Source organism: Anastrepha ludens, chromosome 5 (assembly GCF_028408465.1).
Source record: "Anastrepha ludens isolate Willacy chromosome 5, idAnaLude1.1, whole genome shotgun sequence".
Lineage (NCBI taxonomy): Eukaryota > Metazoa > Arthropoda > Insecta > Diptera > Tephritidae > Anastrepha > Anastrepha ludens.
The window spans coordinates 72342616-72370037 of NC_071501.1; the positions used below are offsets into that span (position 1 = coordinate 72342616).

The 27422-nt window shown below is 39.4% G+C and overlaps 4 protein-coding genes across 6 annotated transcripts; 1 reads left to right on the forward strand and 3 right to left on the reverse strand.

Moving 5' to 3' along the window:
- Positions 1–4055: 4055 nt before the first annotated feature.
- On the reverse strand, positions 4056–7724 carry LOC128863813 (conserved oligomeric Golgi complex subunit 3). The gene is made up of 9 exons (XM_054103172.1): positions 7458–7724; positions 6853–7398; positions 6254–6792; positions 6051–6190; positions 5838–5998; positions 5638–5767; positions 5394–5572; positions 4754–5329; positions 4056–4683 (listed from the first exon to the last, which is right to left on the reverse strand). Exons 1-9 carry the CDS (start codon positions 7617–7619, stop codon positions 4285–4287), a joined length of 2832 nt encoding a protein of 943 aa, XP_053959147.1. The 5' UTR covers positions 7620–7724; the 3' UTR covers positions 4056–4284.
- A 1418-nt stretch (positions 7725–9142) lies between these two features.
- Positions 9143–12829, forward strand: LOC128865128 (exocyst complex component 2). Of its 2 annotated transcripts, XM_054105138.1 has the most exons (11): positions 9143–9201; positions 9355–9497; positions 9550–10164; positions 10227–10441; positions 10507–10641; positions 10698–10845; positions 10905–11071; positions 11135–11574; positions 11683–11988; positions 12055–12471; positions 12535–12829. In XM_054105138.1, exons 2-11 carry the CDS (start codon positions 9389–9391, stop codon positions 12671–12673), a joined length of 2691 nt encoding a protein of 896 aa, XP_053961113.1. In that variant the 5' UTR covers positions 9143–9201; positions 9355–9388; the 3' UTR covers positions 12674–12829. The 2 variants fall into 2 exon arrangements, with proteins under 2 accessions (XP_053961113.1, XP_053961112.1); XM_054105137.1 differs by lacking the exon at positions 9143–9201 and having other exon boundaries at positions 9295–9497.
- Positions 12830–13305: 476 nt separating this feature from the next.
- LOC128865129 (uncharacterized) lies at positions 13306–18985 on the reverse strand. Its single transcript, XM_054105139.1, has 3 exons — positions 18725–18985; positions 18390–18655; positions 13306–15776 (listed from the first exon to the last, which is right to left on the reverse strand). Exons 1-3 carry the CDS (start codon positions 18813–18815, stop codon positions 14781–14783), a joined length of 1353 nt encoding a protein of 450 aa, XP_053961114.1. The 5' UTR covers positions 18816–18985; the 3' UTR covers positions 13306–14780.
- A 2969-nt stretch (positions 18986–21954) lies between these two features.
- Positions 21955–27360, reverse strand: LOC128865130 (E3 ubiquitin-protein ligase msl-2). Of its 2 annotated transcripts, XM_054105141.1 has the most exons (4): positions 27243–27360; positions 25191–26740; positions 24400–25129; positions 21955–24322 (listed from the first exon to the last, which is right to left on the reverse strand). In XM_054105141.1, exons 2-4 carry the CDS (start codon positions 26682–26684, stop codon positions 23337–23339), a joined length of 3210 nt encoding a protein of 1069 aa, XP_053961116.1. In that variant the 5' UTR covers positions 26685–26740; positions 27243–27360; the 3' UTR covers positions 21955–23336. The 2 variants fall into 2 exon arrangements, with proteins under 2 accessions (XP_053961116.1, XP_053961115.1); XM_054105140.1 differs by having other exon boundaries at positions 25191–27360.
- Positions 27361–27422: the final 62 nt, after the last annotated feature.

The following is a 27422-nucleotide window of genomic DNA, read 5'->3' on the forward strand; positions in this document are numbered from 1 at the left end:
AACCGGCAGGAGAGGTTACCTGTGATGTCCCTGACACCGGTCTTGTCCGTCAACAGAATAAACTGGGCAATCGAGAGTTTTTCCCCTTTCAAATCTCCAGGCATCGATGGTATCATGCCAGTAATGCTTCAGAAGACTAAGACCGTGGTGGTTCCCGTTCTTCAAAAGATCTTCTCGGCGTGTATCTCGCTGAACCACGTTCGTGCTAGCTGGAAGAAAACCAAAGTGGTCTTCATTCCTAAGGCAGGAAGGAGGGGCCACGTCCTGGCCAAGGACTTCAGACCTATAAGTCTTACCTCCTTCTCCGTGTTCCTTCAAAACATTCACATTCTAAAATCCGGGGCTCTTAATTTGCTTAACTAATTTTATATATCTCTTTTTTCAAGTATTCATCGTTTTATTTTTTCCTTTTAATTTGAAACCCGAAAATTTTAGTTTTATTAAAGTATTTATTTCGTATATCTTTGAGGCAAGACTTAATTTTCATGGCGTACCAAAAACTTCAAAGTGACTACTATTTTTTACTGATCTATCCGACATTTGCCTTTTTTTCTGATTTGTCTGATCTGTATTTTTTTCTAAATATTGTTTTTGACTGTTAAGAAACATGAAACGCCACTCATCATCGTCACTGTTAACTGAACAACGCGGTCCGGGTCTTGGCTTGCTGTAAAATTTGTCTCCAGTTCGATTTATAGCTCGCTTGAGTTCTCCAACAACGTATACCAAAAGCTCAGCGTCCCGATCTATGCCATCCAACCTTTGCCACTATTTCTTCGGCACGTACTCAGCATTCAAATTATGACGCCTACCAAAACGATTTTCACAGCACAAACCAACTATGAAACTACAATATTTGTAATAATTGTAGGGTGTTGGTGAAATCGGGGTGTGGTACATTGAATGAAAAAGTAAACTTCAACGCAACCACCCCAGAAATAATAAATGCAGTGACCAATAAACCCAAAATTTACAAGAAGCTTCCAGCAGCCAAACTCAAGTAAGCAATTTAGCAATTGCATACTTCACTGAATTCTCTACGTCTTATCTATTTTCAATTTTTGATGATATTAAAAAGAGAAAATTAAATTTAATTCGGTATCGATTTTTTTTAGTTTTATGCGTTTTTTTTTTTTTTTTGTTCTTGTGAGGTTTCTATATTTCGTTCTTTTCACTAAAGGCCAGGTTTCAATTCCGTTTTTTTAAATGGTGCTGATTTTACTCCTCCTATCTGTTTTCCATAAATCTTTTCGGGCTGTGATGCATTGATTGAGTTTAAAAGTCGATTCCACAACTCACAACGGACCCGGTGTTTGAAAGAGTGATCGACTGTCACATCCGAGAGCACTGTGAAACCAGACTTTCTCCAGCCCAACACGCCTACCTGAAAGGGAAATCTACCGAGTCAGCCTTACATGAGGTAGTAGGGACTGTAGAGAAATCTCTGGAGGGGAAACAATTCACTTTGGCGGCCTTTATAGACATAGAGGGCGCCTTTAATAATATTACGGCGGAGTCAATTGTCACAGCTCTAAACAGGCTAGGGGTGGAAAGACCTATCTACCGCTGGATCTCGTCCCTGCTTGGAGGCAGGGAAATAAACGCGGTGGCAGGAGGGGCAAGAATCACCAGATTCGTACATAGGGCCACACCGCAGGGCGGTGGTAGCATATGCCGATGACTTGGTCCTGATGGTCTCAGGTCCCTTCCCATCAGTAATGGCTGAAATTCTGGAAGGTGCACTGGCTACACTCAGCAGATGGGCCGCCAGTTGCGGTCTCAGAGTCAACTCTGACAAAACGGAGTTGATGCTATTCACCAGAAAATACAAGCCTCCACCTTTTAAGCTTCCTAGACTTAACAACCAGTGCCTTACACTTTCATCGGAAGTCAAGTATCTTGGTGTAATACTTGACCCCCAAGCTCCACTGGAAGCCGCACATAGAAAATCGAGTTAAGAAGGCTAATATAGCCTTCTACGCCTGTAAATCTATGTTCGGCAAAAAATGGGGCCTCAAGCCACGTGTCATACTTTGAATGTACAACTTAGTGGTTCTGCCAATTTTGACATACGGCTGCCTAGTTTGGTGGTTAGCTCTTCAGAAGGGCTACAACTTCACTAAATTAGAGAGAGTGCAGAGAACTGCATGTGTAGGCATCACTGGTGCCTGTAGGACATGTCCCACCGCTGCGCTCAACGTTATTCTCCACTTAATTCCTGTGGACCTGCAGGTTAAATCCATTGCTGCTCAGAGTGCTATTAGACTGAAGGAGTTTGGCCTTTGGAGACAACTCCCTGTAGGGCATAGCAGCATCTTGCAGCAGATCTCCCCTTCCTTCTCTGATATTCGCACCGACCTCTCCATCCGCAAACTGTGCTTTGAGGGTTGTGCTAGGGCTATCTTTCCGAGCAGGCAAGATTGGAAAGAGGGGAGAGTTGTTGCGGATATAGATGCCCCTGTTTTCACTGACGGATCCAAAATGGAGTCTGGAGTGGGAGCGGGGGTCTACTCCAAATCAGCCAGCATTTCGGTCTCCTATAAACTGCCGGAGACAAGCAGCGTCTTTCAAGCAGAGGTCGTGGCGATCCTGCAGGCATGCAAAATGCTTCGGGATCGCTGTTGGGAGGGAGACATTAAAATTTTTTCCGATAGCCAAGCTGCAATCAAGGCACTGTCGTCGCCGTATTGCAGCTCTCTTCTCGTGAACTCCTGCAAGGAGGAACTCAAACGCCTCGAACGTGCAGGAAACATTTCCCTCATCTGGGTTCCTGGACACAGGAATATAGAGGGAAATGAAATTGCCGATGAGCTTGTCAGGAAGGGGGTCGGCAGAACCGGTTCCAGCTGCCCCCTTTTCAGACATCGGTATCCCCTTGGCCGTCGTTAAAGGGAAACTACACAATTTCTTTCTAAAAAAAGGGCAAGACAGATAGAGGTCTGTCTCATCGTGTGCCATTTCAAAAGCACTATGGCCTCAATACGATATAAACAGAACGCTTAAGGTGATGGGAACCCCCCGCCATTCAATTTCCAAACTCATTGCGGTGATCACTGGCCACTGGGTGATCGGCACTCACGCGGAGAAGCTTGGAATTCCGTACAACCCCCATTGCAGAAGCTGTGGGGATCCCACAGAGAAAGAGACTGTGGAACACTTTCTCTGCAGATGTCCGGCTTTGGCGGCTAGGCGCTTGAGATTCCTCAGCGTGCCCTTTGGGGATGACTTGATGAAATTCTCCAGCCTAGATCCCTTTTCTCTCCTCCGCTACATCAACAGCACTGGATGGCTGTAGACGGTCTTATCTCCTCCCTTAATCCTTTCACAGGTAGTGGTCCACTTTATGGTATCAAAACGGCACGTAAGTGCTACTTGTAGTGTACCTGGGCTACTCTTGCCATCTTACCTACCTACCTACCTACCAGGGTTCGACAGGTGTGGACATGAGACTTAAAATGCTAGAAGTTTCTTCTAATAGCGGTTCGAACATAGTTGTGCTATGAAGAAATGTCTCGTAAAAATCGAATGGCATTCGGAGGCGGCATAAAATTGTACGAACCTCAATTCCCAAGACAACGTTAGACAAAAGCTTCTCGTAAAAACCGTATGCCGTTCGTTTTGGCATCAAATTGTAGATACCTCCATTTGGACATGCAGCTTATGAAGTTAACCCTCCGTTGGGCACCCGTGTCTGGCCAGACTTTTTCGACTTTGGAAGTGAATTAACATATTTCTATTATAGCTAACGACTTGGGCTTCTAAGCAGCTTCCTAAAATTTAATTTCTATCGATTTATGGATATAACCTTTTAAAAAGGATTCTCGAACAGGACGAAAAAAGGCCAGACCCGTTTGCCCAACCAGAGGTTTTAAAAAAGATGCCCAACGGATGGCTAATAAAGTCTCTTTTAATACTTTTACTGCGGAATTTTTGATTACATGACTTTTCGATGAGAACAATAAATGTAGACATATTTTCGAAGAGTTCAAAATCTAGCCGCGATATTTCATACAAAAACTAAAAAAGGAGAAACAGGTTTATATGAATAGGTATATAGGTAGATATCATACGTGAATATATATATTTCATTAGATTAATATTTTTAAATACATATTTGAAAGGGAATAGGCTGTCCTATGGAATATAAGTTGATTCAATTTAAAATATAGGCAACAAAACATGTAATCTAAGTAAGAATAAAATCACAAATAAAATTTTTAATTTTATTCGTATAGCATATTATCGAGTGAGCTAGGTAGAATGCCGTCTAATGGTAAAACCAAACTACGCAGTTGGTGCTACCACTGTCACTTCTTCATTGTCATTACTTTCCGGGAGCGTTGGTGGCGCTGGCGACGCAGCTGACGATCCGGACTCAGGCATTTCTGGTAAATTTTCCATCGTTGTTGTGGGCGCTGTGCCACCTTCAAATGACACACGCTTTTCGAAGCTTATCCTTCTCATTGGCGCTGCGCCTGGCGCCTCCTCATTTGAAGAGGTACTAGTTTTTCGTGCCGCAGCTGAGAAATTTACAATGCCCTCCGTCGCTAATATACTGGCGCTGGACAATAATATGGACACCTGCTCTGCTGTTGGGCAGGCAGTGATGGTCATATCATCGTTATTGTAACCATTTGTGGTGAGAAGTTGTTCGAGCTTCACAAATGTTTGAATGACATTATTCTGCAGGAAACAATTTGTTTATATGCAGTATGTCAGTATATCAATATCATCTCAATGTCGAACAACTTACCCGTATCGGTCGAAATATTATAAACTCTGTATCCCGATTACTTAAGTATAGTTGCATCGAGCGTTGTAGCGTGGACAATTTGTTTTTTATTAAACGCTGTGACTCTTGAATGATACTGCTAATTTGCTGTGGGCTCGCCCAAGCACTCTGACGCAAGGCATAGTTTAGTTTAGGTGTAGCAGTTTCTCTCTCATTCGCGGCTGCTTTGTTATCTTTGCTTTGTAGTAGCGCCTGTGCTTTATCCAAAAATTGCAAAATTGGCGAAATTAACATTTGCACCGCGTCTTTTATAAATTGCTCGCACACCATTTTCAGTTGGCGATCGACTTCTTTACGCGAATCAAGCAAATGCTCCTTAATCTGTGGGGTACCTTCAAGCAGAAACTCGAGTAAGGCATTATTGCTACCCATGGAGAAAAGCTGTTTGCGCTTGTGTAGCAAACCAAAAGCAGCAGTTTTTATTTTACTGAAGTCCAAAGAGGTCTCTTTGATGGTAAAGTCTACACGAAATGGAGCTATTTGCTCGCGCAGAATAAGTAAATGTTTGATTTCAAAGAGTTCACCATCGATGGGGGTCTGAAAGTTGAGATGGGGAATATTGTGAGGAAAGTGTTAAATGAAAATTTGAATTTGTCCATACCTTCGCTGCTGAAATTTTCGTAGCTGCTGCGGAGACACTCTGTATGCAAAGTTTGAGTGCCTCTTGTGAGAGACCCTGAAATATGGGACGATCTACGCAACGGTAAAGGCGCGAAAGACAAACTAGCGTGCGACGTACGGTTGGATACCACATGCCATGCAGATCAGCAGGTGATGAGTCTGAAAGTTACCAAAGAGAGAATTTGATGGTATTTGTAATTTAAATATTTAAGATACGAGCTTACTTATATTGCGTGGTCGATATGCGGTATCGACGCTTTCGTTTTCTACTGCACTCGAAATGCTTGAATTGATTGACGAACGCGAGTCATAACGGCGCATTTGTTGAGGCTCCTGTAGCGACAAAGCAATACTCTGTACAAAAGATATTAAACATGTTAATCTTGGGCAGGTTACTGCTAGTAATTTTTATTCAATGCTGCACCTCCATCATTTCCAGTTTATCTGGGTAGGCAAGGTCACCGGACGATGGATTATAATTTAAAATATCTGATTGCAAATAAAGATGCGCACGAAACACCAGACGTTCTTGTACATCTTGTAGCAGTTGATTTACAGTATTCGCAAACGCTTCCAGCGCGCCGGCTGTACAAAACAGAATAATATTAGAATATATCAGTGCATATGGGACACTTACGATTTTGTTGTACATGTTCCTCTAGCATTTCAATGCGTAAAATAGAACATATTTCTGCCAAAGTTTCCAAGTGGTTAATGTGTATGATATAAGGGCGCAATGTGTCATACAATATAGTGCAAAGACCCTCCAGGTAAGTGCTACGAATATAAAATTTATAAGTCGATTTAAGCTAAAAAATCAATGCTAAAAATTTCACTTACGTCAATTGCTCACTGCCTAACGCGAAAAATTGAAAGAAGAGCCTTTGCTCATCTTGACAAACATGCACCAGGAATGCACAAGCACTACGCGTCAGCGCACAATGATCTCCTTTGTGTGCGGCCTTCAGCTCCTGTATGGCTTTATTGACTGCTGGCGACATAATAGTTGCTCGTTCATTCAGATAATTTTGATGCATTTCACCAAGTAACTGTTCATATTCTGTACTTCTTTCCAGCCGGGACTCGACTAGTTGCGCCACGCGCTTAATTTTTACCGCAGCTGTTTGATATTTGCCATAATATAGTGCAAATGCGGCATCCGGAGAAGTACTTACTGGAGCGGTGTTGGATTTATTTTCACTCTCCATTGTGGTGGATGTCGTGCTTTGTAGCATTGCAGAGTGCACTTGTTTCGGATGTAATGTGGCAGCGGTGGCTTGTGACATTACAACGGTAGAGTAGTTCTTTATCAATGTCACGGCTTTTGCTAGACAGTGCTTATATTTCACCGTGTAAGCACCAACATCTTTGAACTTGGGCTGAAAATAAATTGAAAATAATAATAATAACATACACTTATACAACTATTCAAGCCTTACATTTGCTCTTAAGTATTCAAGGCACTCATCGATACGATCTAAACAATCACGGAATGCCTCGCTTGAGACCGACAGAGTTGGGCTTTGAAGTCGCTGATGAAGTAGCTCTACTTGACTGAAATAGTGCAAGCGACGTTGTATTTCTTCGCCGAGTTTTTGTAAACGTTGCTGCTCTTCGGTTAGCTTTTCGCTGGCAGTATTTAGCGCACTAGTTTTTTGCGATACTGTCTCATATTCACTGTTTAGCGATGTGAGCTGCTCTATTGCAGAGTTTATCTGCTCCAAAATTTCCCCACACTCCGCATCACGTTGTTCCAGTTGCTGCAAGTATTGGTAATACTGCGCGTCTGCATGTCGAGTGATCTCCTCATTGACGCGATCATACCATAACAGAAAATCTTTAGTGTTATTTATGCCAGGTTTCGGCAATGCCTGCAATTCTTGTGCGCTTGCACTACCTACAAATGTTGTTGATTTGCTTTGTTTAGTGTCTTCAACAGCCAGAGATTTGGCAGTGCTTACGCTAGATGTAGCATCCGATGGTACCTAATGTTGGAGAATTTATACATTTATGGGTCGATGTAAATGGGTGGGGTGGCAGTTACCTCATTATAAATCCGGCACTGGTTAGTTAACACATCTAAGCATTCCAATTGTAGGGGGTTTAATGGAGCAAGCGCATCACCATTTGATTCCCACTGAAGTAGTCTCGCGCGAACTTTTCGCAAATTCTCATTTTCACTCTGGACCACAGCAACGTCATCCATTTCATCCGAATCAGAATTGCTGGCACATAATCGTTTGTGATGTTTTTTTCTCTACTTTTTCGTGTTTATTTTGTGAAACTGAGCTAACGTCAAATCGAATAAAAGAGATGGTACCAAAATAAACGATAAATTTGAAATCGTCTTCTTAAAGTATGTTCAATAAATAAACAAAAATAAATCCACCAAATTAATCTACCCGTTCACATATGGCAGATTAGCTGCAAAATTGACAATCAGCATCTTTCAAAACAGGTTTTCCTCCATAGAAGCAGGTATGGTGGAATGCTTTATTATTTTTGGTTTGTTCAATTATTATTATCGATATGAAGGAAAGGCGAAGTGAAGCAATAGATAATTTCATTGTGCACTTTTTGTTATACTATCATACGTTCACATAAGTAGATGACCTACTTCTTCGCGCTTAACTCAAAATCCGTAATTAAAAAGCGCGATTTCCCATACAAAGTTTCTCTCCCAAAATCTGAGATTATAAAATAATCCTAGATAGTAACGATATTTTTTGGCATACAACGTTGTGTTTACTGTGTTATCGATAATTATTATTACGAATGTAAGGAGAAACGTCAAAATAGAAACTAAATGAAATGGATGCCGGGATAGAAAACAGGTCTGTAAACATAATTCTAATAAAATGTTTGTGAAATATTATTAATTAGGGATTCATTTTACAGAAAAAAGCGTTTGTCCATAAACGTTTTGTCCTCTTATTACTTATTATAAAATGTAATACTGAATATCCCATGAGGATTGCTGCCATAATTTTTTGCAACCTCGGTAAATTTTGCGCAATTAAATTAACTATTCCTTCTCCTTGTATTTTCTTCATATCGTTAATAATAATTAAAGAAACCAAATCCACCGAAATATTCCACCAAAATAATTACTATGAAGAAAAACCTCTCAAAGCAGTATTGACAGCTGATTGTCAATTTTGCAGGTAATCTGCCATATGTGAACGGGTAGATTAATTTGGTGGATTTATAGGTCATTAATGCATATGTGAACGTATTATTAGTAATAGACATTCTACTGGGTTGTAAAAATTTATGGCAGGAATACGCATGCGAAATTCGATATTACATTTTATAATAAGCAATAACAGCCCAAAACGTCTAGGGACACACGTCTTTTTCCTGTAATATGAATTCAAAATGAATAATATTTAACAAAAATTTTGTTAGAATTATGTTTACAAACCTCTTTTTTGCCCCGGCAACCATTTTATAAGTGTTTACTTTTACGTTTCTTCTTGCATTTGTAAACATAATTGACCACAACACAGAAAACACATGGTTGTATGTAAAAAGTATAGTAATAATCTAGGATTATTTTATAATATCAGATTGCGGGAGAGAAATTTTATATGGATAATCTAGCTTTTTAATTACGGATTGGAGTTAAGCACGTAGTAATAGTAGAAGATAATCTAGTTATAGGTGTGTGAACGTCTTATAACCTGATTTTTGAATAATAACATACCAGTTTTATATGAAAATTTATTTATTATTAGTATCGTATTAGTAGTATTACCTTTATACATAATAAATTTTCACGAAAACAGGTATAGCTGGAATTTTGGATTCTTTCATGTATGAAATGTGATATTAAAAGAATTCGTAAATTTAAATTGAGAGCGTAAATTCTGTTATGAAACTGCAACACTGCCAAAATCATTTGTTTACGTCGAGTAATGAAAGAACTTTTTTCCTAATAGGAAATCGCGCATCCAAGAAAATAAACTTTTCCCAATGGCTCCACAACCGGTCGTAACTGGGCTTTCACCAAAAGAGGGTCCACCAGGCACTCGTGTTATAATACGTGGAGAGTTCCTAGGTACAAGAGCCACCGACCTTATAGGTAAGTCGAATCATAAATGATATTTACATATTGTTAACGCCCAGTTTTGCAGGACTGAAAATTTGCGGTTCTGATTGCCTGCTATCCGCGGAATGGAAATCACCCAATAAAATAATAGCACGTACAGGACCTGCAAAGGGCAAAGGCGATATTATTGTGACTACTATTAGTGGTGGTGAAGGCACATCGACAGTGCAATTTCGTGCATATCATGAAACTATTGGCCCCTTGAAAGAGTCGGCAGTATGGATAGAGGAATCTCCATCACAAAATTTTGCTTGGGGTCGACGCACTTTGGCGCAATCAGTTTTGACGCAGGAAGATCCACTCGGTTTATCTATTGAGGGTAATGAGCAGAAAATACCGGAAGATTTGCGAGACTTGTTTCCCGATGCAAGTGGTGATTTATCACAAGATAATTTTTCACCTGCATGGTTTTTGCTTGAGAATCACTTAGCCACTTCTTTTGAGGATTTGAAGGCTGGCTTAGCCTATTTGAAGCGAAAAGTAGAGAGTCAAAAGGAAGGACAATTGTCATTTTTGAAGTCTAATGCAGGTTCTGTGATTGATCAGTTAGACACGCTGATGAATATTCGAGATAAGTTGCAAGAGGATACGCGAATATATGGTACAGAGCCCCTAAATGTTCTTGAGAGTTCTATAGATAGTAAGTAATTGAAGTTTATGTTTATGTTACGTTTTTACTCATGCAATTTTGCATTGTTTTAGATTCCATTAGTGAATCACAAAATATTTTCACTGAAGTATTATTACGCAAAGAGAAAGCTGACTCCACAAGAGCAGTTCTATTTGCACTTTCGCGTCACAAATTTCTATTTTGTCTGCCAAATTCAGTGGAACGACGCGCACAGGCTGGTGAATATGATATAGTAGTAAATGATTATGCGCGTGCTAAGAACCTGTTTGGAAAAACCGAAATACCGGTGAGTATTGAAAACAACGATAAGCAATTTTCAAATTATTATTTTATTATCTTATTTCTCTATAGATGTTTCGACGGGTGCTCGAGGAGGTGGATCAGCGTATTCTACAAATTCGGAAGCAGCTGCACGAGAAAGTAGTTAAAATGCCTCAAAGTGTAGATCAGCAAAAGAAACTGATAAAAGCGCTGACCAGTTTAGAGGTGCATAATCTTTGTTTACTTTTCGATTGTATTATTTATATTTATTCTGTTTTTAGGTACAACAAAGCGGCACTACCATTGGTGATCGCCTGCGTAATGCCGATCCAGCTTGGGATGCTATTGAAGCACGTGCGAAATATTTAGAATTCACTTTCAAGCAAGCGTTTGAACAGTATGCATCGAAGGATCAAGCAGGGCAAGAAAGTAAATTATTAAATATTAGTTTATGCACACACAAATAACATTTGTTTGATGATTTTCAGAATCCAAGAACCGCGAAAATACCAATCAACCGCATAGTCGAGTACTCTTCTGTGAAGAGATTTGTGATATTGCTGCATCCCAATTGCCAGATTTGTGGCGGCTAGGCCAGTTATATTTCACGGGTGAACTGCGTGGTGCACACGATCCCAAACCAGGAGATTTCAAGGTAGTAAAACTGTTAACAATTTTTTAAATATACTTTTATTGAAAAAAGTGAATTTTCTAACAGCGCATGGTTTTAAATGCAATCGAAAAATTCTGTGCTTACTTGCGTGTCGCTGTACTCATTGCTTCAGACTTGCGTGCGTTGCGTCAAACAACTGGCTTGGCCTGGCCAATAGGCTCGTCATCTGCTACCCACCAATTTCTGCCTTGGATATCGCAGTGTTTGCGCTATACGCGCATCACATACGCCACTCTTATACGTTTAGATTTACCGTCTGAGGCATTGGATATCATACAGAAGTTAATTGATGAAATACGCATTTTCTGTTTCTCAATAACTTTCAAACGCGCTACTGATCGCTGTAAGAAGCTAGGGGAACAAGAATCTTGGGATATGGGAGTCGAAGACTTTCCAGGTGCAACAATGTTGCCCAATTGCTTAGAAAAACTATTGATAGAGACGCTGGATGAGACGCAAAGCACATGTATGAACCCAGAAATAAGGTGAAACAAATTGATTTCTGTACATATTTTAGTATTGGAAATGCATTCATCTTAAATGAATATGAATATGCACATATATGTATATCTGCAAACTATTTTTTTTAACAGAGAAGGAAATTTACTGGAGCCACAATCAGATGGCCAACGGGAAGTGTCACAACGTTTACAAGAATTTCTAGCAACATTCTGCGGCGTTATTGAAGAGCTAGCCTATCAGTCACATGACGAGGAAACACCAACACACAATGTTTCGCAGCTTATTGGCTATCCAAATGTGCAGCAAAGCGGTATGATGTCGGGACGATTTTGGAGCTCAAGCGTTATTACTTGGGAGCAACGCATGCTTTGTTGCCTGGCCAACTGCGCCTATTGCAACAAGAGCTTCTTTCCACACGTAGGCAATGTTTTTGTTAAGTAAGTTGCTTGGCTAAAATTTATATTAAGTACACAAATTTTACGCTGCTATTAATTCCCTCCTAGATACGGTTACCCATTGCCCACACTGGCAATTGAAACTTCACGCTATTCCGTAAACCAACTATTCACAAATCTTCTGGAGGCCTATGTAGAACATAAGGGTGATCCGTTGGTTGGCACAATAGAACCATCAATGTATTTGGGTCGTTTTCAATGGGACAACGAAATGGAAATCGGCAAACTGCGTCCATATGCGCACGAATGCGCTGATAATTTAGTCGGTGTCTATTCAGAGATATATACCATATCACCAGCACTGCTGCGCCCAATACTTGAACCGATTGTGCTTACCGTTTCTGAGGAGTTGGCGCGCCTGATGAGCTGTGTTCAAGAATTTAGCTACACTGGCGCCATACAAGCGAATGTCGATATACGCTTGTTAAGAGATGCCTTGAAATTCTATACAAATGAGACCGGAAAGTGAGTCAAAATATTTGTAGAAAAACAACTTTCGGTATTTTATTTGATTTATTGAATTTTCAGAAATTATTTCCTTGAAGCCTTGGAGGCTATAAAACCACCACTTAATGCGGAGCAATTAAAAAAAAGCGATGAAATTTTGGAGCGTGTAAAAGAATGCATGAAGTTGCAACTAATGTGCTTTGCAGTCAAGGATCCGTGAATTTGATTGTTACGGTGAAATATGCAAAAAATAATTCGTAATTCAAATATGTATTAAGCCTAGGTGTTAAAGATACTCATATATTTATTCCAATTTGATTGCTACGAAAATTTGAAATACACTATCCAATATACAGCCATGGTCATATAAATAGCACATTAAGACTTTGAAAGCAAAGAGTACAATATGTTTTTAAATAATTATTTTTTATTGGGGGAAAAAAGGAAGATAAAAAATAAAAAACTTATTTATTTCCACTTTAAAACAAAGGAAATGGTCAAAAACAATTTCAGTTCTGATTTAATTTACGATAACGTTGATAACTCACGATACCTCCTGGACACATAAATAGCACAACCTAAAAAAGTCCAAATAAAAGCAAAAATAGTAAACAAATCAGATAGTTAAGTAATAGTATTGCTTTGCCAGATTAGTATTTTATACTATATCCACCGTTTTTGATTACTTCTTTAAGCCGTCGCTCCATGCTTTCTACAAGTTTGTGGCATCTTTCCGTCGAGTACCAAGCCTCCTAAACTGCGGCCTACAAATCATAAAAATTTTTACAATTTTTGTTAGCGATTTTGACCTTAACGTCATTCCACAAATTTTCTATTGGATTGAGAGCAGTGCTCTGCGCCGGCCAATCCATTACATTAGTTTTTTCTCTTCTGAGCCATTGCTTCACTGTCTTTGCAGTATGCTTTGGATTATTGTCCTGCACAAATGTCCAATTTAATGGCATAAACTCAAACACAAAAGGCTCCATTTTATTTTGAAGTATATCCAGATACTTAAATCTATCCATTTTACCAACCACGCGAATAATCGGCCCAACACCATGCCAGGAAAAAGCTCCCTAAACCACGATGCTTCCGCCGCCGTGTTTAATCATCTTTTTTGTGAACCTAGGATTTAGCGTTTGATTTTTTGGACGACGTACAATAGTTTTCCCATCTGGTCCCATCCTATTTATTTTCGTTTTGTCGGTCCAAAGTACGTTTTTCCAAAACTGAATAGATTTGGCTTTGGGGGCTTTTGCAAAGGCAAGTCGGTGTTCGATATGTCTTATGCGGTCAAGCAACTGGGCTTCGTTAAGTCGCCTTTCTGGACACCTGTAAAAGGGTCTACTTTGCTCTTGCGTATTATAGCTCTAGCCACATTAACATCAGTTTTTCGCGGCTTTGGTTTTCTTTCTGTTTTTTTGCTTAGATAAGATGAACCTTTCTTAGCTAAATTAGGAGCATTATAAACCATTTTCAGAGAGCACATCATCATTTAAGCTATTTCTGCATAGCCTTTTGCGTTTTGACTCCTACGGTATATAAGAACTCTTTTCTCCGGCGTGCAATGTTTTCCACGCCCCATTTTTAGTAATTACTTTAAAATTTTATTTAAGAAACAAAAAATTATACTAAAAATCGCTGAAACAATATTAAAGTTTTACTCTTCGCTGCATAAGTTAAAATGTGCTATTTTTGTGTCCACTTCAAAACAGCAATAAGCATAAAGGAATAGGAACGCAAAAAAATCCAACGAAAAAAAACGGTAAATTCCTTGCATAAATGTAAGCCTAATAACGGTAATAAATGCAAACAAACAAATTTATTTGATCAAAGCAGAGTTCGTACTAAAAAATTAACTTAACATATAAGGTTTACATTTATGCTATTTATCTGTCCATGGCTGTATGTACATCCATACCTACATATGTATGTACTCGTAGTTAAAAACAAATAATAATTATGTTGTGTACATAATCTAGAGATCTAACCTACTGAGCTGCTTTTGGTGTGTTGGTGTGTAAATGATGGATCTTAATTATTTTAATATAATTTAAATAATAATTGCGCGCATGTTTTTGTTTTATTTTGTTAACCGGTGTTGAAAACACTTCTTATGTATATCGACCTAGCTTAATACAACCTATAACGGTAGCTACGCACAGGCACAGCTGGCTACGCCTTACACTTAATATTTACGCCATATGTAATTACGATCTTTAAACAATATTTAGCAGCACAAAAGCCCTTCAGCTTACATTTATTTAAAAGCGAATTCTCTAAATACATACATACAAATATATGTAAAAGTAAATATTTTCCATTTATAACTTAAAGTCAAATGAAAAGTCACTACCCATAGTCTCGAACTTCTCAATGTTATCCTTGATTGCCTTTTCTACATCAATTGTATCGAATTTCTCCTGTATACGCATCTTAATGGGGTTTTCTAGTACATCCATGATTTGATAACGCAATAAATTAGGTAAAATATTGACAGCAGCCTCTGCAATATAATCCAATGTACCGGCGCCGTCACTGCGCACTTGCATATTACCCAAATCGATTTGTAGATCGTTGATACGTGGCCGCTTACGTGTATCCAAAGCTTGGCTGACATCCACCGTCAAGCGAATATATTGAATCGAGAATTTAAATGTTCCTGTACGCGATGCCAAACCAAAATCGATTTCCCAATGACTTTCGCCAGCTATCTCCTGTGTGCCCACATGGAAGTGCAATTTGATTGTGTTGTTTTGCATCGATACCGACATATCACCCACACGATAGAAACTCGCCACACCCCAAATCCAAGAGTTCACAAGCTGAAAGGTAAATATGCCAGCGGTACGATTATAGTCAGGCAAATGGTAGGGATCATAGCCCCTGCTACGCACTTCCCTTCGACTTTCGGCTATGGCCATATCGAGTGGAGAAATCGAGTTAGGCAGGCGTCTGTCCCCTAAAATTTTTTCCAGATTTCCATTTATCTCATCACGCAATTTCTTATCCGCTTCTTGCAGCATGAATGGTTTCATGGCGTCGAAAACGAGTGTGGGCGCTGAGTTTACAATACTCTGGAATAAGTTGCCCATAAATCCTAAATTCTGGAAATCCGTAGTCATATCACCGAAGGTAATATCCATTTTAATACGTTCCGTAGTTAAGCGGCCATCCCTTTCAACAGCCAGTGTGGCATGCGCCTTGACAAAGACGTTTTTAAGCACAACAGTGAACGGACCATTAGCTCGGGAGAAGAGGGCATTGAGCGTGTACAATCCCTTTACGTCCATCTCATCCAATTGTATGCCGGCATCGACCTCAAGGCAGCGTGAAATGCAAAAACAACTTAATTAGAATATTTAAATGCTCAGTAAAAAGGGGAACGGAAAAAGTGGATTCGAAATGGCAGTTCCGAGAGATGTTGGATTCCTTTCAAAAGAGGAAACTGCTTTTTTTCCTTTAACAAAAATTGTTTTTATTTGAAATTTGACTGCTACAGACTAAACAGATTCCGGAAATAACTCTTAAGTTTTGAATGAAAAGTGCAATAGGTCGGGTCTACACTATTGGAACGACCCCGGTATATATATTTATAATAGATTGAAGAGATTGTATCAGACAAGCCATCGAGGCCAAGGATGACCTAGACTCAGGTGGAGGGACGAAATGGGAGTAGACTTGCCAAAAATGGGAATCAAAAACTGGCAGTTTAGAACAAGTAACAGACAAACATAGAAATAAATCGTCTTGTGGACCAAGGCTCTCCAGGAACTGTATTACCAAACGATGATGAATATACTAATGACCGTAAGAACGGCGTCCGGTATTGACATTGATGGCTCGTGTTCAGAAATTAATGGTTATCTTAGTGGGCTGACTCGCTTCCACACCACAGGGAGCCTGCAGGTTAAACTGGCAAATTTAACGTTCCCACGACAGTCGGTTCTACGTTACTGTGAATATCCGGATTTATATCTCGCTAAGGACTGCCATTCCAGCATTATTCTCAAAGTATGTGATGAACATTTTTATGCTATTACTACAACAATAACTAAGTTACCTTCCGCAGTACTTCTCGCGGGTTACCAAATTTATACACAAAAAACTGAGCCAACAAAGTCCTACAAATTTAACGGAGGTATTAGAGGTTAGAAGAAGGTACGATACATTAAACAGCCCTTGGTCTTGAACAACCCGAGTCATTCGTAGTCATTCGTCATAACGTAGAACCGGCTGCCATGGGAATGTTACCTAAGTACTCAACTTTATACCGAGTCTATGAAGGTCATTTCTATCCCTCAGTTTGTTCTTCAAAGGTGTAAAAGATCTTTAAGCTTGCTGAATTTGTCCCCTCCCAGCAAAGACTTTGACTGGCGTAGTCCCAACTGTTATGTCAGTATAGGTCTCTTTTCATTTTCCTTTCTCCTGTAGAGTACTTCTTCAATGATGTGTTCAAACATCGGCAATAAAGGCTGGTGACAACTTAGAAGTCGATATGAAAGCTGGTTTTAATTTTTCACAAGGATCACCCCAGCAGAGACCGCCTAGAGCACAAATCCAGATTCTAGTTACTTTAAATGGCATTTAGTCGTCCTAAAAGACGATGACAAGCAATGCATGCATAATCAAATCAAATGGACCCTAACAGGAATAACATCACATTCACCTAAAAGCAACACCCTTACTATATAAGCTCGCGTGCAGTAAATGCGAAATATCACGTAGATGAAGAGCTTGAGTTGCACATAAGGACCCTGGATTCTGTAGCACAATAAAGTTCAACTTATTCTTATACAGGGTGTTAAGAAAAAGATTGTAAAATATTTAGGGTGGTAATATACCCCTTTGGGTGTTTGGGTGAATTGCTCCACCTATTTGTGGCGAGCGTCTCGATGTTGTTCCACAAATGGAAGAACCTACAGTTTTAAGCCGACTCCGAACGGCACATGTTTTTTTATGAGGAGCTTTTTTCATGGTAGAAATACACTCGGAAGCTTGCTATTGTCTGCCGAGTAAAGCGACCATCATTTAAGAAAACTGTGTTGGAGAAAACAATAAGTGTTTCATGCCTAAGGATTCGAGCCTGTGCACTTCTGGATAGTCGTAGATACGGCTACGCACTAGTTTTGAAGAGCTTCTCCAGTTAACCAAATTATCTAACATCCCTTTCCTTTGGGCGAGACCCCTTCGAAACAGTAAATTTTCGAGGAAGTTAGAAGGCTCCGTAGCCAATGAAGTTTGGTGCGTACTACCATTCGATAGGGCCCGCGTTCGAAAACCACTATGGGGGGCAATTCCAAATGATAAAAATGTTTTTTTCTAATAGCAGTCGTCGTAAGCATATGCTCTGCCATGAAAAATATTTTCTTAAAAAACCGTCTGCAGTTCGTAAGCGGCATAGAATGGGATCTTCCCCTGCAAAGTCCCTTCCTTTGTGGAAAAATATCAAGACGCACATTATAATTTGGAGGAGGTGCGATGTATTACTTTATTTGGATTTTCTAGTCATCCTGAAATAAATAATTTTACATTTGCTATCTATCCATCCCTAAACGTCTAAGCAGCGCACTGAATTGAAAGCGGGATTTTAGTTATAACGAAAAATAACGTCTGGCGCTGCGGTCATCATTGAATCATTGATTTCAGTTGTACACTTAAAGCCGATGTTATCAGCTTCAAGACTCATTTTAGTTAGCTGTCTCGACTTTCTCAAAAGCGCCAATTCAAAATGCGTCTCGTTTTTATCTGTAGCAGTGATCTTGTACGCAACAGCTTATAATCTTAGACAGACAAAAAGAAAAGCAAATTTCCACATAATCCACGTAATGAAATTCCTAGTAATTATTCTTTTGCTTTGGTTGTCTTCCCATTTCACTATATAAAATTTAATTGAAAATTTTTAGTAGCTAAAGCTTGAATTTTTCACTCACCACCATTTCTTTTAAATCCGCATCTATCGAGTCGATACGAAACTTGGACAATCCATACGCCTTCACTTTCGACATACTCAACGTACCCATACCGACGCTTTTACGAATATCCGGCACCTCCATTGGATCTGGAATCGGTGCGCCAGGGAAACCCAATGGGTCTTCTTGCTTGTAATGCTCAAGTATGGCGAAGAGTTGTGCAGCTAAACGACTCTCGGTTACGCGTACATTATGTTCGTCTTTCGCCTCATCGGACTCTGTAGATTCTGTGTCATGGATAACATATTGAATTGTTTTTGTTATTTATGATTGTATATTGTACACCGTTCATTTACCATTATCCTCATCTTCTGCTAACGCTCTGTGGAAGCTCGAGCAAAATAGTAAACCGAAAGATAACGTGATCCATGTGCGAGTTTTTAACATTTTTTTTTTCAAAGTGTAAACAACAACAAGTTATCAGCAGTATTAGCAGCCAGCACAAAAAAAACAAAAAACAAAATAGCAACAACAATATTCAATAATCAATAAGAATTCTGAATATTGAAAATCTTTGATATGCTCTGACAAACGAAACGTTCGAAGACGCACACAACACGAAGAGCCGCACACAAATGGCATTGTGAATCGATAGTTAGCTGCTGCAGCTCGCACATTTGGCGCTGGAGTACGGAGTCGTACTCAGTCTCATTTGAGAGGCGAATTTAAAAGTGTGTAGCTTTGAAGACCCTTTAGTTTGGTTTTGAGATAAGCGCTGCTGGGATTCGGAATATGATAACAAATCTCTATATGAAACGAGCGACAAACATATGTACTTTTCTACACAACAACAACACAATCGATATGGATTTCAATGGCAGAGCCGTTTCCACAACGGTGAGATCTACGCCACCAAAACGACGCGGGCTTATGTATTGTTAGCTTTTACAACAATAATGACAACATTGAGGCAGCGTAGGCAGGGTAAGGACAGTTGGAATAGGCCAGAGCGTAAATTTTGAATACTCCACTAACATTTCAAATGGCAAATTCTGCGTTCGACCAGCGACTTATGTTAACAGCTTGAAGTAGTTGTTGTTGTTGTTGTTTTGTAGCAGCATAAACATTCCCCATACATATACGGAGAATGCTGCTGAAGTGTCAGTCCTTGGCCGGTAATAAATACGGGTCGTTCCGGTTACGTAGTATCGACTGTCGTGGGAACGCTTGAAGTATATGTGACCTGGTCTATGAAAAGGTACCTTACGTGTCAAAAAATCATTTTTCACTTTTTTGTTCATTCGAATAGTGTGTGAAAGGCTCTTTAAAATGGTGAAAACCAGAAAGTCATAAATTGTTTAAAAGTTTGTTAAAAGTAAAAAAAAAATAAAAGTACAAATTCGAAAAAGACTGATTTTTTGTCATGATTTCTGCGATTTGCATTAACTTTTTCTTATTTATTTATATATATATAAATGTTTTTCACTGCTTCTGTGATTTTATTGATACTGTGATCTATGCTGAAGAAAATAAGCAGTTACAAGGGTTTTTAGAAGTTTAAACTTTAACTGCTGTTTACTCGAAAACTTGTTTTCGCACGTAAGGTACCTTTTCGTAGACCAGGTCACATATATTTATAGCCAGTTGGACAATTTGAAATCAACTTTAATTTTTTAATAATTTATTACATTTATTACCCAATTCGATTTTGATTCATTTTAAAACTTAATTATTCCAATTAAAAAGTATACAATCAATTGTAATAACATACATACATACATATGTACTACTACATACTAATTAATACAATATATCGTACGGATATATATCTTTTGTTTTTGCTGTGTTTATATGTATTTGATTTTTTTGTATATTGTTGTGATTAAATTTTTTTTTTATGATTAAAAATACGCAAATATGTAACCTTAAACTTAATTGTAACATTTCAGAAATGCTTCGAGGTTCATTCAAATTTAAAGTTATCGTTGCAAACGACTATACCACATTAAAAATGCACTACAAATAAAACAATAAATTTTCATTAAAAATACAATTTGTTTTAACATCAATTTCATCCCTAAACTTATTATTGTATGCAATACATAATTAATAAAAAATCGCAAATTATTTCACAATTTGTTCGAATCGACTTAGAACTAGAGCAATACAAAATTCTGAACTTACTAATAACAAAATTATATTGCAACTAGCTTATTTGCTTGAACCTGATTGCAGGTATAAAGCAACGCCTAAAAGTAGGTAAAGGTATGGGCGTGTAGCGCAGGGCGGTAGGACAGTCGAATCGAGGATGTATAAGAATAGTATGTAGCTCCTAATACAATAGAATGCATTCGAAAATAAACGAATTTAAAAATTAATTATAACAGTTCTGCAAGCTAAAACTAGTATAAAATAGTTATATATGTACGTTTGGCAAAAATGTCAACTAGCAAGAAAATGTTGGTCGATTGGTTGGTTGGTAGGTACAAGTTTTACACTACTGAACTGAATTGAATAACTATGCATATCAGAGTATTTATTTAGCATTGAATAGACGAGTATAATTTTCAAACCGTTTCCATTGAAACTATGGGGGAGTTCAAAATTCGTTATTGTTTTCTGCTACACCAAATCTTTTGTTTGCATGACGTCAAAGTAAAGCCGAACCTCGTGCTCTACTATCAGGCTTTAGATATTTGTAACCGGCAGATAATTAATTTTAAAGGTTTAACGACTTATAGCAACTATTACATACGTAACTGTGGTCACAATCAAAAACAGCCTAGGTTGGGCTAGGTTAGATTTTTCACTTAATCAACGGACCTATGTGGTACCACTGTGTAACACGGGAACCTTAAGAACTAAGTTGACTTAAGAAAGATTTGAGTTATATATGTACATATGGCCATTAAAATAGTTACGCTGGCTTTGTCTATCGATATCGTTGTGCTGTTTGGAAAAATTTAAAGCACTTATTGAATTTTTTTTTTTTTTTTTTTCAAATGGCACCACTACAAAAAATGGCGTTTTATGCAAGATAAAAAAAAACTCCTCAGTGCTAGTACGGAAATGGTTTTTACAAAATATTGCCAAAATTATGGATTGCCCAAGCCCGTCACCCGACCTAAGCGCCATTGAAAACCTTTGGGGAGTTGGCAAGGAAACATTAAAAAGTAAGAAGGATTTATGACAAAAATATAAAAGAACTATGGCATTCCATTCCCACACAAATCTGCCGATGTCAAATCGAATGTAGAAGTCCTTGACATGGTGTATCCACAGTTGGTTATCGATTACACTTCGATAATTTAAACAACACTTTTAATGAAGGGCCTCTTCTATTCGCCACTTCTCTGCTCGACTAACTTGACTTGACTTGGCCTCTTCTATTTGCCATTTCCCTCGATGCCCGATTAACTTGATTCGCCGTAGCCGAATGGGTTGGTGCGTGATTACCATTCGGAATTCACAGAGAGGTCGTTGGTTCGAATCTCGGTGAAAGCAAAATTAATAAAAACATTTTTCTAATAGCGGTCGCCCCTCGGCAGGCAATGGAAAACCTCCGAGTGTATTTCTGCCATGAAAAAGCTCCTCATAAAAATATCTGCCGTTCGGAGTCGGCTTGAAACTGTAGGCCCCTCCATTTGTGGAACAACATCAAGACACACACCACAAATAGGAGGAGGAGCTCGGCCAAAAACCTCACAGAAGTGTACGCGCCAATTATTATTATTTTTTTTTATTTTTATTCCCGCGTTGGCAATATATGATCATTTAAACCAGTTGCTTTATCTATTTCCCTTTATTTATATTTATTATATTAATCTGATAAATAAAAACTATATGCAATTCAACATCTGCTATTGTTAATTGAAAAAACTTGCTTTTTCGGTATGAATGTGGGGGATACCTAATTTAATGACCATATGTGTATAAAGTGTGCTTCCTCTCGAAATCATGATTTTCGATTTAGGCGGTTATTGATAGTGACTACAGTTATATAAAAGACTTCGATACCTTATAAGATATTCTTAGTCCCTCTGTGAATTATACGAAAGTTTGTACTACATACCTTAGTGGTATTGGTAAAGTAGCTTAAGACGAGACGACTAAAACTAAATAAAATGAGAAACTAAAAATTTTCTTTCCTATAATTTCCGATAGAAATGTCATAAATATTGTTAATTGTTTACAATAAATAATTGCACTAAATATAATAAACCACTCACTTTGCGTTTAAATTCGCTAGCCGAGTGGGAAACAACAAGAATATGCATGGTGTTGTTTTTTACATTGCAATTAGAACACCTTGACCCATTACCCGACCCCCGATACCCCGAGAATTCTTTAACACAATTCCCGAGATAATTAACTACAGATTCTCAAATTCTTTGTTTTTAGCGTAAATTTAACGCGGCGTATTTTCGATCTTAACTTAATCCGGCACGATTGGAAGTTTAAATTCAATTTAGCTTGAAAGTTGTGGCCTACTTTGGCGGCCTTTAAATGAAATTTACAGCCTTTAATTGGCCATAAGTGGCAATTTTGGTAGCGACTGCTACTGCCCAGTGCCGTACTGTATACGAATTTTTTATCCAATAAAAACTGTACACAGTAAACTTGAATGTTTTTAAAACGGTGACAGATATTTTCATTCTTTTCGTCAAGTAGAATATTTGATATTCCAACTGAAGTAAATACTATACTGTGCTAACGCCAAATAATCGTCGCCAAAAATTAAAAAAAAAAAAATATATAATATATATAAATACTGCTCCAATTGTTATACAATTTCTGGTGTCCATCGTATGCCAGCTTTTGGAAATATTGGCTATACAATTTTAGTGATAGCGAAAACTCTCCGCACATATTTCTTTACATTTAACAGCTGCCTCATTTTGATTCTCGATCTCTTTATCTTACAAGTATTCTTACCCAAGTAGTTGTTTACTCCCATTCTTCCTCCAGCTACAAATCACTGGCTTCAATTACCTCCACCAACGCAGGTGTTATATGCGATCCCGTACCTGAGATATTCATGTTCATGCCCAAACTCATACGACTGGCGCTGCCACTCGCGCTACTCCCATTACTGCCACTACTCAGCGATGTCACTGATGTTATGCGTGGCGCGGTTGGCGTGCTCGAAAGGCCACTGTGGCTATAGATTGTGGATAGCATGTTGGAATTGATATTGCTATTGTTGCCGCCGCTATTAACGACTGTCGTTGATGTTACGGCGCCTGTGGTAAAATTTATGAAGTCTGATTCGGAGGAGTCCGAAAACAATTCGGCCTTGAAAGTGTTGGGCGACGAGGACATAATGATAGGCGATAGGGTGATGGTTGTGGCTGAGGCATTCGATGTTAGGATCGGTGTGAGGGTTTGTGATTGATGTGCATTGCTGTTGCTAACACTTGCAGGACGCATTGTTATAATATTTGATTTAATTTGTTGGTTTTGCGCATGGGTATGATGCAGTTGATGCTGCTGTTGCTGATGCTGGTGGTGGCTAGGATGATGTTGTAGTTGTATAGGTATCGAGGTTGTTGCACTACTGTTGCTTACAGCAGAAGTTGTTGTGTTATTGGTAGACGTTGTAACGATATTGGAAGAAGTTAGCCGCTGTGCGTGCATCTGTTGCTGATGGTGCTTTTGTTGTAATTGATGTTGTTGCTGTTGCAAACGATTTGTGTGTTGTTGCTGATGCAGCAATACACTTTGTGGAGAAATTTTTGTGGTTACAGTCGTGGGCGATGACGCGACGGTGTTGGTGGTTGTACTTGATAAAATATTCACTGTCGTCATATTACCCAAAATAGTGTGGCTATTATTATTGCTACTATTGCTAGAGGCTGATGAAACGACTTGTAGTTGGGGAATATTATGAATGCGCTGGATGCTGGAATTGTTTTGCTGGTGGTGTGTGGGTCCCGTCGTCAAGACGTTGACAACTGAAAAAAGGTTACGAAAGCATGAATTAAGCAAATTAGTGTATTCTTTCATCTTATTTATCTAATTTTAAGCTCACCTTGATATTTACCCTCGGCATTTTGTATCAGTACCGATTCCATTGGCAATATATTGGATTGCTGCTGGTTACTGCTTATATTTGTGATTGTTTGGGTTTGTTGCTGCTGCTGTTGGTGTTGCGATTGCTGCGACGAAATGGGGTGCAAACTGATGAATGGTATTAGAGTAGCTCCTTTGGAAGACGGCGAGGATGTGCATGTTGTCAAATGTAGTTGAGATGGCACAGTTGCCACCGAGGATGACGACATTGCTGTAGACGAAGAGTTATGTTGCTCAGACACAGCTGTTGCGGACTGTTGATGCGCAGAAAGTTGAAGAGGCGATGTTGATGTCGCCGCGGAAATAGTGTGAGTGCGCGTCGACAGCAAGTTGCCAACCTGCAAATCGGTTGGGCTCAAACTTGGAGTTTCGTCGGCCATTTGAATTTCATAGCAAGCCAGTTCTGGAATTACCGGACGTACTTTGCCGCCATCCGGACGATGAGGGTTACGACAGCCACGGCATTTACAACCAATACAAGATTTGGAATCTACATAGCAGGGGCAACGCTGACCGCAGCAAGTCAATTTACCCGGCGTTGGGGTGGCATTGCCGCAGCGGCAACCGCGCCGTTTTGCATTTAACTTGTTGGCAGGTGTTTGTTGCTGTGCGATGCCTGGTGTGTTGCTAGTAGCCGCAGGTGTAGTTGAGGGAGTTGACGATGTAGAAATTGAAGTTGCAACGCTTTTCTGAAAGTATAGTTTTTATTTAATAAAAAAATTAATTTGAAAATTTTACATTAATGCTTACTCTCTGCCCACTTTCATCATCACCGTCGGTCTTTCTTTTAATTGTAATCTTATTCCCTACACCGGTGTACAACACAGAGTACATTGCCGAGCCGTTGGAAACCGTTTTTATAGAAGGAGGGTTTCGTATTTGTTGTGTAGTTATTGTGGCAGTAGTGGTCGTTGGGGTGGCGGAGGTTATCGATATTGAGTTTGCGATTGTGGATGTAGCCACCGCCGAGATTGTTGCCGATGATGTAGGTTTTGTTGTAGTCGAAACTTTAAAAGTGATTGGAGCGTGTGTATCAGAATGCGTTAAACCGGCAGCCTTTACTGCAGACGCTATGCTAATTGGTGCACCACCGCGTGCCTGCGCTTGCGCCAATTGACGTTTAAGCGATTGCAGCTTGGCTGAAGCTATCGTTAAGGGAGCAGTAGTTGTGGCGGATGAAGAAACAATAGGCACCACAATACCGGGCGTATTCGGACCAACGTATGTAATTGTGGGTGCAGCAGATAGCGGTGCCATACTGTTGTTGTTGCTTCCCACAATGGATTGAGTGGCGCATAGCTGTGACGTATGCACATTAGCGGATTCACCGACTCCTGACTTTAAATTATTCACATACACCATATGCGATTGATTGTGTGGTTGTGCTTGTATGGACACCGATGAATTCACTTTCGATGTCATAACCAAATGCGCATGGCTGTGCGTAGATGTCAGATTAGTGTTTTGTTGTTCCAGCTTTATAATGGTTCCGTGTGTTGGTATTAAAGTTGATGAACTGTTGGTGATCGCCGCCGGCGGGTTAGGAGGTGTTGCCAATCGTGGTGCGGTTTGAGTGTGCAGGCGCTTTTGGGGCATTGTTAACGGAGCTAGAGGCGTAACTGCACTAATGGACAATGGTGTCGATTGGCTTGTGGCCGCTGCCGCCACTGTTGGCATAGTGGCAAGCGGATGGTGTAGTTTTACCGCAGGACCTATTTGCGGTAAGTCAGCATTGAAGGCATTCAAAATGTCCTCATATCGTGCTCCTTCCTGAATTATGTCACCACATGTTGTCATATGTGGCATTGATGCCACTCCAAAAACATTCTCTCCACTACACGTCAACGCCTGATGAGCCTTTTGCCGGCTGAGCTGAGCATAAAAGTTCGTACCTAACATATGTTCACAAAGGCTTTTGTAGCAAAGCAGTAAGCAACGCATCGTCTTGTTTTCGCCATAAGTTTTAAAATCCTGTAAATCCTTACAACTTATGCAAAGGGGTCGTAAAGCTTTTCGACCGCGCACACAAAGCCGACAAACGTTGTGGTGACAGCGCGCATTATTGAGTGGTGCGTATGGGTCATTCAGTAGACGGGCACATACAGCGCACGAAAGCAGCTGTCTTAGTTGTCCAAATAACCGGGTAAGGTCAAACATACGTTGCTCGCCGAGTCCGTTGCTCTCCGTTGTGTCGGACTGCAATACTAGTTGCGCCGTGGATACATACACACAGACGGCATTCATAGCGTCAAGACGCTTATCTTCACCAACACCGCAACCGCCACTAGCGCTTCCACTAACTACTGAAAACATCAACAAAAACAGTTGATTGGATAACTTTTATGCCCACTAAACTATTGCAAATAAAATAATGCTGACAGTTTATAATTCAATGGCCCATATTCACAACAAGCTGTATATAAACATATATATTTATTGTTTTCTACGTATGTTTTGTTGTTATTGGTTTAGTTCAATCTGTTGCAAAATCGATGGCGCTAACTACCGGCGGTCAATAGACGGAACTCGAATGTTTATATTTCATAGGAGACACTATTTAGCACAGCTAAGCAACTTATTGAAAGGCACCTCGGAGATTGGCGTTTGCGACCATTTGTCAAGAGTTTGTAGTCTCCGTTTTATTCACTGGATAAAGTATAAGAAATAAACTGCACCAAAAGAACGTTGTTCCCCTGCGGCTGTTAATTGCTATTTTTGTGACACGCGCTCAATACTTTGAACAACTAAATTTCGGTGTGCAATATATATAAAAACAAATAACTTTTCACTTCATACACACACCGCAAATGGAGGCCCGCTTTAAATACAATTTGATTACGAAAAATCTCAATGCAAATAAAAATTGCGCTGGAAAAATGCTGAAAATTCTGATAAAGCAGCAGCAAAACTCGCCGATTGTTTTTTGGCATTTCGTTTTGCGACGACATTCGGTTTGTTGACATTCTTTGATTTTTACTTTTC

Coding starts and splice junctions, on each gene's coding strand:
- LOC128863813 (XM_054103172.1), bottom strand. CDS start 7,619: ATGGATGACGTTGCTGTGGTCCAGAGTGAAAATGAGAATTTGCGAAAA. Junction 6,191..6,253: donor TTAGGCAGTGAGCAATTGAC/GTAAGTGAAATT, acceptor TTATATTCGTAG/CACTTACCTGGAGGGTCTTT. Junction 5,999..6,050: donor GGAACATGTACAACAAAATC/GTAAGTGTCCCA, acceptor TGTTTTGTACAG/CCGGCGCGCTGGAAGCGTTT.
- LOC128865128 (XM_054105138.1), top strand. CDS start 9,389: ATGGCTCCACAACCGGTCGTAACTGGGCTTTCACCAAAAGAGGGTCCA. Junction 11,575..11,682: donor TGTATGAACCCAGAAATAAG/GTGAAACAAATT, acceptor TTTTTTTAACAG/AGAAGGAAATTTACTGGAGC. Junction 11,989..12,054: donor GTAGGCAATGTTTTTGTTAA/GTAAGTTGCTTG, acceptor ATTCCCTCCTAG/ATACGGTTACCCATTGCCCA.
- LOC128865129 (XM_054105139.1), bottom strand. CDS start 18,815: ATGTTAAAAACTCGCACATGGATCACGTTATCTTTCGGTTTACTATTT. Junction 18,656..18,724: donor AGCAGAAGATGAGGATAATG/GTAAATGAACGG, acceptor TCCATGACACAG/AATCTACAGAGTCCGATGAG. Junction 15,777..18,389: donor CGGATTTAAAAGAAATGGTG/GTGAGTGAAAAA, acceptor CGCTGCCTTGAG/GTCGATGCCGGCATACAATT.
- LOC128865130 (XM_054105140.1), bottom strand. CDS start 26,753: ATGTTTTCAGTAGTTAGTGGAAGCGCTAGTGGCGGTTGCGGTGTTGGT. Junction 25,130..25,190: donor ATGATGAAAGTGGGCAGAGA/GTAAGCATTAAT, acceptor CTATACTTTCAG/AAAAGCGTTGCAACTTCAAT. Junction 24,323..24,399: donor TGCCGAGGGTAAATATCAAG/GTGAGCTTAAAA, acceptor ACCTTTTTTCAG/TTGTCAACGTCTTGACGACG.